The sequence below is a fragment of the Urocitellus parryii genome, chromosome 8, assembly GCF_045843805.1.
Source record: "Urocitellus parryii isolate mUroPar1 chromosome 8, mUroPar1.hap1, whole genome shotgun sequence".
Classification (NCBI taxonomy): Eukaryota; Metazoa; Chordata; class Mammalia; order Rodentia; family Sciuridae; genus Urocitellus; species Urocitellus parryii.
The window spans coordinates 97,551,406-97,563,512 of NC_135538.1; the positions used below are offsets into that span (position 1 = coordinate 97,551,406).

General features: G+C 37.0%; 1 protein-coding gene across 1 annotated transcript in view; it reads right to left on the reverse strand.

Moving 5' to 3' along the window:
- The window catches only part of Tinag (tubulointerstitial nephritis antigen), a 92,134-nt gene extending 83,336 nt beyond the window's left edge, over positions 1-8,798 (reverse strand). The window contains exon 1 of the mRNA XM_077802109.1: positions 8,444-8,798. Coding sequence (XP_077658235.1) covers positions 8,444-8,798 — 355 coding nt within the window. The remainder of the gene's footprint in view (positions 1-8,443) is intronic.
- Positions 8,799-12,107: the final 3,309 nt, after the last annotated feature.

Sequence of the window (12,107 nt, forward strand, 5' to 3'; positions counted from 1 at the left end):
CCAGACTTGAAGAATGAGACAGATTCCCAAATCCTAGAAGCCTACAGGACGCCGAATGTGCAAAATCATAAGAGATCCACACCTAGACACATTATAATGAAAATGTCCAACATACAGAATAAGGAGAGAATTTTAAAAGCTGCAAGAGAAAGAAAGCAGATTACATTTAGGGGTAAACCAATCAGGATAACAGCTGATCTCTCAACACAGACTCTGAAAGCTAGAAGATCCTGGAATAACATATTTCAAACACTGAAAGAAAATGGCTTCCAACCAAGAATCGTGTATCCGACGAAATTAAGCTTCAGATTAGAAGATGAAATTAAAACCTTCCACAATAAACAAAAGTTAAAAGAATTCGCAGCTAGAAAACCATCTCTTCAAAAAATCCTTGGCAAAACATTACAGGAAGAGGAAATGGAAAATAACATTGAAAACCAACAATGGGAGATAGGACAGTAAAGGGGGGAAAGTAGTCAAAGAGGATAACAAATCAGGGTTAGTAACATCAATAAACAAATATGGATAGAAGAACAAACCATATCTCAATAATAACCCTAAATGTTAATGGCTTAAACTCACCAATTAAGAGACACAGGCTAGTAGAATGGATCACAAAACAAGACCCAACAATATGCTGTCTACAGGAGACGCATCTGATAGGAAAAGATATTCATAGACTGAAGGTGAAAGGTTGGGAAAAATCATACCACTCATATGGACTGCGGAAACAAGCAGGAGTGTCCATACTCATATCTAATAAAATAGATTTCAAGCCAAAGTTAATCAAAAGGGACAAAGAAGGACACTTCATACTGCTCAAGGGAACCATACACCAACAAGACATAACAATCATAAATATATATGCCCCAAATAATGGTGCAGCTGTGTTCATCAAGCAAACTCTTCTCAAGTTCAAGAGTCTAATAGACCACCATACAATAATCATGGGAGACTTCAACACACCTCTCTCACCACTGGACAGATCTTCCAAACAAAAGTTAAATAAGGAAACTATAGAACTCAATAACACAATTAACAACCTAGACTTAATTGACATATATAGACTATACCACCCAACATCAAGTAGTTACACTTTTTTCTCAGCAGCACATGGAACCTTCTCAAAAATAGACCATATATTATGTCACAGGGCAACTCTTAGACAATATAAAGGGGTAGAGATAATACCATGCATCTTATCTGATCATAATGGAATGAAACTGAAAATCAATGATAAAAGAAGAAAGGAAAAATCAAGCATCACCTGGAGAATGAACAATAGGTTGCTGAGTGATCAATGGGTTTTAGAAGACATCAAGGAGGAAATTAAAAAATTCCTAGAGTTAAATGAAAACACAGACACAACATATCGGAATCTATGGGACACATTGAAAGCAGTTCTAAGAGGAAAATTCATTGCTTGGAGTTCATTCCTCAAAAAAAGAAAAAACTAACAAATAAATGATCTCATACTTCATCTCAAAATCCTAGAAAAAGAAGAGCAAAACAACAGCAAAAGAAGTAGAAGGCAAGAAATAATTAAAATCAGAGCTGAAATTAATGAAATTGAAACAAAAGAAACAATTGAAAAAATTGACAAAACTAAAAGCTGGTTCTTTGAAAAAATAAATAAAATTGACAGACCCTTAGCCATGCTAACGAAGAGAAGAAGAGAGAGAACCCAAATTACTAGCATACGGGATGAAAAAGGCAATATCACAACAGACACTTCAGAAATACAGAAGATAATCAGAAATTACTTTGAATCCTTATACTCCAATAAAATAGAAGATAGTGAAGGCATAGATAAATTCCTTAAGTCTTATGATCTGCCCAGATTGAGTCAGGAGGATATTGACAAACTAAACAGATCAATAACAATAGAGGAAATAGAAGAAACCATCAAAAGACTACCAACTAAGAAAAGCCCAGGACCGGATGGGTATACAGCAGAGTTTTACAAAACCTTTAAAGAGGAACTAACACCAATACTTTTCAAGCTATTTCAGGAAATAGAAAAAGAGGGAGAACTTCCAAATTCATTCTACGAGGCCAAAATCACCCTGATTCCGAAACCAGACAAAGACACTTCAAAGAAAGAAAACTACAGACCAATATCTCTAATGAACTTTGAAGCAAAAATCCTCAATAAAATTCTGGCGAATCGGATTCAAATACATATCAAAAAAAAATATACACCATGATCAAGTAGGATTCATCCCTGGTATGCAAGGTTGGTTCAATATATGGAAATCAATAAATGTTATCCACCACATCAATAGACTTAAAAATAAGAACCATATGATCATCTCGATAGATGCAGAAAAAGCTTTGGACAAAGTACAGCATCCCTTTATGTTCAAAACTCTAGAAAAATTAGGGATAACTGGATCATACCTCAACATTGTAAAAGCAATCTATGATAAGCCACAGGCCAGCATCATTCTGAATGGAGAAAAATTGAAGGCATTCCCTCTAAGATCTGGTACAAGACAGGGATGCCCTCTCTCACCACTTCTGTTCAACATAGTCCTCGAAACACTGGCCAGAGCAATTAGACAGACGAAAGAAATTAAAGGCATAAAAATAGGAAAAGAAGAACTTAAATTATCACTATTTACAGATGATATGATTCTATACCTAGCAGACCCAAAAGGGTCTACAAAGAAGCTATTAGAGCTAATAAATGAATTCAGCAAAGTGGCCGGATATAAGATCAACACGCATAAATCAAAGGCATTCCTGTATATCAGCGACAAATCCTCTGAAACGGAAATGAGGAAAACTACTCCGTTCACAATATCCCCCCAAAAAATAAAATACTTGGGAATCAACCTAACAAAAGAGGTGAAAGATTTATACAATGAAAATTACAGAACACTAAAGAAAGATATAGAAGAAGACCTTAGAAGATGGAAAAATATACCCTGCTCATGGATAGGCAGAACCAACATCATCAAAATGGCGATATTACCAAAAGTTCTCTATAAGTTCAATGCAATGCCAATCAAAATCCCAACAGCATTTCTTGTAGAAATAGATAAAAGAATCATGAAATTCATATGGAATAATAAAAGACCCAGAATAGCAAAAACAATGCTAAGCAGGAAGTGTGAATCAGGTGGTATAGCGATTCCAGACTTCAAACTATACTACAGAGCAATAGTTACAAAAACAGCATGGTACTGGTACCAAAACAGGCGGGTGGACCAATGGTACAGAATAGAGGACACAGTAACCAATCCACAAAACTACAACTATCTTATATTTGATAAAGGGGCTAAAAGCATGCAATGGAGGAAGGATAGCATCTTCAACAAATGGTGCTGGGAAAACTGGAAATCCATTTGCTTCAAAAAGAAGCTGAATCCCTATCTCTCGCCATGCACAAAAGTTAACTCAAAATGGATCAAGGAGCTTGATATTAAATCAGAGACACGGCATCTGATAGAAAAAAAAGTTGGTTATGATCTACATACTGTGGGATCGGGCCCCAAATTCCTCAATAGGACACCCATAGCGCAAGAGTTAACAACTAGAATCAACAAATGGGACTTACTCAAACTAAAAAGTTTTTTCTCAGCAAAAGAAACAATAAGAGAGATAAACAGGGAGCCTACATCCTGGGAACAAATCTTTACTCCACACACTTCAGATAGAGCCCTAATAACCATAATATACAAAGAACTCAAAAAATTAGACAATAAGATAACAAATAACCCAATCAATAAATGGGCCAAGGACCTGAACAGACACTTCTCAGAGGAGGACATGCAATCAATCAATAAGTACATGAAAAAATGCTCACCATCTCTAGCAGTCAGAGAAATGCAAATCAAAACTACCCTAAGATACCATCTCACTCCAGTAAGATTGGCAGCCATTAGGAAGTCAAACCACAATAAGTGCTGGAGAGGATGCGGGGAAAAGGGCACTCTTGTTCATTGCTGGTGGGACTGCAAAATGGTGCAGCCAATTTGGAAAGCAGTATGGAGATTTCTTGGAAAGCTGGGAATGGAACCACCATTTGACCCAGCTATTCCCCTTCTCGGTCTATTCCCTAAAGACCTAATAAGAGCATGCTACAGGGACACTGCTACATCAATGTTCATAGCAGCACAATTCACGATAGCAAGATTGTGGAATCAGCCTAGATGCCCTTCAATAGATGAATGGATAAAAAAAATGTGGCATTTATACACAATGGAGTATTACTCTGCATTAAAAAATGACAAAATCATAGAATTTGGAGGGAAATGGATGGCATTAGAGCAGATTATGCTAAGCGAAGCTAGTCAATCTTTAAAAAACAAATACCAAATGACCCCTTTGATATAAGGGGAGTAAACAAGGACAGAGTAGGCACGAAGAGCTTCAGAAGAAGATGTACATTAAACAGGGATGAGAGGTGGGAGGGAAAGGGAGTGAGAAGGGAAATCGCATGGAAATGGAAGGCGATCCTCAGGGTTATACATAAGGACATATAAGAGGAAAGGAGGGGTAAGACAAGATAATACAAATCGAAGAAATGATTTACAGTAGAAGGAGTAGAGAGAGAAAAGAGGAGGGGAGGAGAGGGGAGGGGAGGGGGGATAGTAGAGAATAGGACAGACAGCAGAATACATCAGACACTAGAAAGGCAATTTGTCAATCAATGGAAGGGTAACTGATGTGATTAAGCAATCTGTATACGGGGTATAATTGGGAGTTCATAACCCACTTGAATCAAATTGTGAAATATGATGTATTAAGAACTATGTAATGTTTTGAACGACCAACAATAAAAAAAAAACACACAACTATTTATGGAGCCAAGCTCTGTATGAATGCCTATAATTCCAGCTGCTTGGGAGGCTGACACAGGTGGATCACAAGTTTGAAGCTATAATTGAGACTGTCTTAATTAGAATATGATATACTCCATATTTGCACAAATATGTCAAAATAGAGTCTACTGTAATGTATAACTGAAAAGAACAAATATAAATAAATCAATAAATAAATATTTCTGAGGATGTAGCTCAGTGGTATAGTGTGTATCCAGTATATGCAGGATCCTGGATTCAATCCCCAGAAGCAGAAAAGAAAAGAGAGTAAAAAGTGTTTATGCAAGATTAAATGTCTACATGCCCTAAGTCACCCTATAACAAGGTGCAAATAAGTAGATTTGCTCTGCTAAATATTAAGATATATTTCTGTATGTGCATGGCTCAAGATGAAATCCCAGTATTTATGAGACTGAGAAGTTCAAATCTATTAGTAATCAGAGAAATGCACATTAAAATAGCAATGAGAAATCAAGGTTTCCTGATCATAGAAATAAAGATTACAAAGCCAGATGGTGCCAAGTACTAAAGATGTGGGGTAGACAAGGCCTTATAGTCCCGGGGGAGTTTGGACTAATGCAGCCACTCCTGAGAGCCATGCGGCAGGACTTAGATTAAAGGAATATATATCCCAAGCCCAGAAATCCCAGTGTTATCTTTGGCACACAGATCCATAAGAAGACATGTATGAAGTCGTCCATTATGGACTTCTTTATGGTACCAGAGAGCTGTAGGTAATTGAGTTGCTCATCCATCATGAAAAAAAGCAGGTTGGTAAATGACAGGGAGGAACATCACAGAAAACTAGGCATCAGCCCAAAGCAACAGACTAGGTATATATTTTGGAAACAGAGAGCTCCCTCAACAGGGTGCTGGCTGGAAAAGGCCAGAAGCAGAATTTAGTCTCTAATATAGTAGAGCTTATATGAATTATTAATTCAAGCACACAGAATAAAAGTACACATAAAAGCCAAAGAAGGGCAAATTGGTTGTGGAGGAAGATGGGAATGAGTCATAGATATAAAAAAAAATGGGGGTGGGATGGGGTGGGGGGAAGAAGTGAAGAAAGACAGAGAGGAAGTTAGAAAAGGAGGGGGCTGGGGGAAGAAAAGAAATCCATTCAAAAATAAGATATAAAGCTTCATGGACCAAAGATGATACTGTGCTCTAATAAAGTTTAGCTAACTCAACTTTCTAGTCCAGAGGGTATAAAGCATCAGCCTTATATAATACCTTTAATTTTGTTTTAATACTGTCTGTGTGGGTCAAACAAACTATATCTTTCAGCTGGAATGCCACGTGAGACCTCTTGCACAATCACTAGTGTTGGCATTTAAGAATATTCTTATTGAATCCTTCTTAACTTCTTTTATTTTCCTACCTAATGACTGACTCTGCAGTTTCTTATAAACTCACGATGCACCTACTACATTCTTAAACCTATCCCCCCTCACTCTAGTCCCTAGCTGACATCCACTCATGCTTCGTGACTCAGTTCTAATGTCCTGGGTCCCATTGGTTTCAGAACTTTGCTCCTGTAGCAATCCCTCCAATGTGTCTTTATATTTAGTAAGGTCTCTAGGGGAAGACCACAACTTATGAAGTTTCCACTTTAGTGCCATCTGAGTCTATAATTGCTACAAAACTAGTCCACACCACTTCATTTTCTCCTCCTCAACAATATTGCTCAAAATGCAATATAGATGTAATATGTGGGGACAAGTGAAAAAGTAAAATTTGGACTCTTATCCAAAAATTATTAAGAATTTTAAGATGGTTACTTCAGAGAATTAGACCCAGCATAGGTTGCCTGTGAGCACAGGTGTCTTCTGTGATTGCATGTTATACATCTAAGAAGGCAACCCTATTCTGGCTTAACATCTTTCAAAGATTTCTCACAACCAAATAAAACCTCTAATCCCTAACATGGTCAGAAAGTCCTGTCACAGTATGACCTCTACTCACTTCTCAAACCTCACCTCGGTTCACCTCTCCTCCTCATTACTCTCTGGAAACAATGGATGTTGTCCAGTTCCAAGACCATGAGAAGTTCCTCTCTCTCAGATCTGCAACACTCTTATCAACTGTTCTCCTGTTCACCTCATTCCTATTCCTCGCCTGTCAGCTTAAATGTTTTCCCTCGGTGACTCCCCAGTCAGGTAAATGTTATACATTATGTTACATCTTAATGTTATATTGTGTTATACCTTCTCAGAACACCCTAAATATTTTCTTCAGGGAATTTATCACAACTGGCAGTTGTACAGCAAATTTAATAAGTATCTTACACATGCCCCCAACTTGACTGTGACTTCCATGAGACTAAGATTTTTGTCTCTTTTCATTATTATTATTTCCTGCTTGGTGTCACCAGCACCAAGCACATTGCCTACCACAGCACAGATACTGAATGAATAATTGTTGATGAAGGACTAGTTCTCCCATTCTTAGTAGAGTATCTGCCTCTTTATAGGATGAAATAAATGTTTGCTGAGCTGCTGTCTACTGATAAAATGCAAAGCCTAAGACAAAGGCAACTCTATGGAAAATTTTAAGCACAAAAATATGGTTTAAAGAAGGAGTTTTTTGTTTTTTGTTTTTTTTTTTCAATTTGACATTACTGAAAATAAAGTAATTGCATTTGGATTTTTAAAATGAGATCTGGGTTTTGAAGTAAGGATATCAAATCCCTGATTTATATATGTTATGTTCCAACTAAACTTTGTCATCATGAGCACCCACTTAGTAGTATGACAGAATTCTAATTAACCCTGATCTTCTGCTGAGGAGATCTGATACAACAAGAGACAGAGAGAGAGGCTCGGATCTAAGTATATATGTAGTATTTTTGTCCCAGAGCTTAATTATATCAATTACTCAAAATCACTAGCTATTCTCATATAATTAGAGTAGTACAGTAAATTCCACTATTCTCTTTGTGGGTCATGTGCACTTATCCATTCAATATTATGCATTCACTACTCTATATGAAGCTCTCTTTTCTTTTAATGATCTAAAAAGCCCCACACTGGCAAAACAAAAATACATATAAAGAATTTACTTGGTATTACTTAGGTAAGGAGAGTGACTGACTTTATTTTGCTTTTTTCCTGGTTTTGACAGCATTTCTAATACCACAGATTCTAATGCTAAGGATCCGTTTGGTCCAGGAAATAATAAGAAAAATGTTACATGAATCTGTGGGTGACCAGGTATGTGAGAGTCTCCTGGAGGTTATGCTCAATAAAGCTTGAGAGTTCTAACGTCAGCACATTTTATAAAGAAAGAAAGAAGAGTACCAAAACTGGAGACAGGTCAGCGCTCACTTCCCTCGGACCAGAACTTTCCTGAAAGTGCCAGTATGATGCAGATGTCCTGCGACTGAATCAAAGCACTTTAATAATCCAAAGAAATATATCATGGCATTCATAATGTTTATGTTTACTTAATTGAAGGAAAGAAAAGGGAAGAATGGAAAGGAAGGAGGAAAAGAAAGAGGAGGGTAAGAGGGAAGGAGGGGAGAGAAAGGGGGGAAAAAAGGAAAGGAAGAAAGAAAAGATTGTCAAATCTTGTCATGCACTAAGACAATGCGTAATCACATCCCCAAAACCTACCTTCTGGGTACCAAGGCTGTGTGTGAGGAGGCCATTCTTTCTCTTCCTGGCAAAAGGACTTGTAATCAGGACAGCAATCAGAATTTTCCCTTTCACAGAATTTATCACAGTAACACAATGCATTTGCTTCATAGAACTCAGTAACACAGCCATCATCTCTGTCTTCACAACAACCAAAAGTTCTACAGTACTTCCCCTGGAAAATGGCCCTTTTGAATCGAGTACTTTCCAAAATGCTGTGATTCCTTGTGAAATAGGCTCCTAGGTCCACTTCTCTTCGAGATAAATAACGATTTTCCATCCAGATTTCTGTAGTCAGGTAAGAAAAGATTAAGATCTTATATCCGGTCCACATTCTCTGGAGGTTGAGGAGCACTTCCTCTTTCAGTTATATCCAATACTGTTGGTCTTGGGGGCTTCTCCTTGGAGTATGAACTCTGATTATCAAGACACCTCAGCCTAACACCTGAAACTGAGTCTTCATGTGAACCAAGTATACTTCCTATAGTTAAACATTAATCAGGAATTTCAATGTTTGCCCAAGATAATACAAATGTTAGACATAGACTATTATAATTATAACAAAGTTAAAAATTTATATTTCATATAATGTCAAAGATTGATATTATCCTCAAAATAAAACCTAAATTCTTATGCATAAATGGTACATTGAAGATTGCTTGCCCCTAATAAGTCTAGAGTCTTAAATCAAAACCTCTATGGTATGTCCATGGCCCAAATTATGGCTGTAATGCTACTGGCAAGGTGTAAGAATTTCAAAAGTCAAAAATGCAATTATTCATTTCACCTATTTGCACTGTATCTAAAATCCAGGCTCTCATGAAGTTGCCTGCTAGGATCTGTCATATCAGTTACAGTTGCTCTAAATCATGCCTAGTCCCACACTGGCTTGATTTTCCATCTGCACACCATTTACACCAAAAGCATTTTGATTTCAAGGCTTAGTGGAGCCTGATTCATCTAGAAATTGCCTGAGGGTGACCTTATTTCTTCTCACCGGTATCCCTACTTAGCATTAAGGGAAACTTGCAGTATCTTAAGGCAATTCATAACCAAGAAAATTTAGTATTCTCTGCTAGACAGCTGTGGAGGAGGGGAGTTGTAAAAGAAGCTCAAAGGTCACGATGTCTTTAGTCTTTCTGTAGAGCTGTGCATTTAGAGTGGATTTTGCTAAACTGTATTTATTCATTAACTATAATAACTTGGCTTTGGGATAAGTAACCAGGAGACGATGATTCAGCAAGAATGGCTGGGTGGACTCATGGAAAGGAGCTGTCTTGGCAATGAGAAACCTGGACGCTGGTCCCCAAGCTACTGTTTAATTGGCTCTATGACCTTGGGATAACTGCTTACCTCTTTGGCCCTCAGTTATTTTTCTATAAAACAAGGGTCTCCCTCTCTGAGGCTATTTCATAATTCTAATCCTTCAAATTTCTGGCTTCACATTTTATTCAGCTCACTTTTATAATCCTCAATGTGCCACTTTTTTTTCTGATACTTCCTTCTCAGAATATAAACAAGTGTCTTTTTTTTTTTTTAGCTCTGTATCTTGCTGTCACTATCCATTATTCCCCTATCTCTTCAACCCAAGAAATGCTGCTTCTACCCCCTTGCCACTCAGGAAGCCACTAAATTACTGCAAAGTATTATATTGCCAAATACTTCCACTAATGATGTCTTAATACCCAATTCCTATTGCCCCACATCATCTTCATGATGCATGAATCTTTTACAGCATTCTAAAAGTTTACATCTTAAGTGTACACCTAAAGAAAAAGAAAGAAGGAGAGAAGGAGAAAAGGAGGAAGGGAGAAAGAAAGGGGGGTAAGGAGAAAAGGAGAGGAGAGACGAGACTGGGAGGGAGAAAAATAGTAATTGTGTGAGGTGATGGATGTTCATTACCTTAATCATGGTGATGATTTTACAATGTCCATCAAAACACAAAGTTGTGCACTTTAAATACATACTATTTTTATTTGTTGATTACACCTCAATCTGGGGGACCAAAACAGGTTGCCTAAGTGTTATCCTAAAGGAATTCAAATTCTTTCATTCAAGTCTTTCCACCTACTGGCAGCATGTCTTTGGTGACAACTACCCCAATGGGTCAGTTTCCTCATTGGTAAAATTAGAGTAATAATATCATTTGGACAATATTGTAGGTACGGTGCATGGGAAATTTAAATGAAATAATATAAAATACTTCACACATCACATGTCGAGTGTCAGTTGTAATCAGTCATTATTGTCCATCTTTCACGTGGAAACTTTCCTCCTTTGTTTTCTTTGATTTCATTCTCTCCTGATTCTCATCTAGTTCTTCATAAGGCTCTCAATTGACCAGCTTGCTCTTGGGTCCATTTCCTTCCATTCTCAATGATCATTAGAAATATGCTTTAAGTAAACACCTCAACCCTCCCTGCCCCACCAGCCCCCACACTTTATATTCCCTCAAACTTCTAGCACTGGATCCATTTAAAAGCCACGGGCCACAAGACCCTGTGCAAGACGAGTCCTCAACCTGATTTCCTGACTTCCACTCATACCACTTTACCACTTCCTTATATTGGTTTCATCTTCATATTAGGGTTCTTGCCATTCCCCCAACATGCCTGGCACTCTCCTATCTTAGGACCTTTACACTTGCCTACTGAATGCCTTCCCAGGTACTCAGATAGTTCCACAGCTCACCTCTCTCAAATCATTTTGAAAATGGCACCTTCTCAGAGAGGACTCACCCACACTCCTTATAGAAAAGGACAACCATTTTTCTGACCCAGTGCTCCCATTTCCAGTTTTCTATTTACCACCGATATATTATAATTTTATTTGTTGGTTTTATTATTTTCTGCATTTCCTCTCCAGATAGTAAGATCTGAATGTTATAAAATTTTGTCTATTCTGTTAATTCCTTTAACTCTAGCATCTACAACTGTGCCTGGTACTCAATAGGTGTTCAATAAATATTTATTTAATAAGCAAATAAATCTCACAATTTCTATTTTTTACCCTGTAATCTCAGATAACCAATCTATTGAGTACCATTGAAAATGATTTACTAGACCACAGAACTGCCACCATTACAATTTTTTTTTTGGGGGGGTAGTTATATCTAATCTGAGTTCTTAAATGTTGCTCACATTTCTTTAATATGTCTAACCTTTCTTTTTTTACTGTTTCTTTTTAGTTATACATGACAGTGGATTCCATTTTGATAAAATTATACAAACATAGGTTATATCTTACTCTAATGAAAACCCCATTCTTGTGGATCTATATGATGGTGGGATTCACTTAGGTATTTTTTCTATATGTACATAGGAAAATTATATCAGATCCATTGCATTGTCTTACCTTACCTATTCCTATCTTTCTCCCATTCCCTCCATTCTTCTTTGTCTAATCAACTGAACTTGTTTTATTCACCCTGATTCTTTTTTGTTGTTCAATTTCCACAGAAAACATTCAACCTTTTGTTTTTTGGGATTGTCTTATTTTAGTCAATATGTTAGTCTCCAGATCCATCCATTTACTGGCAAATGGCAAAAAGTCATTCGTAATGGCTGAGATATGTATATATACATATATATATATATATATATATATATATATATATATATATATATACATATACACACATATA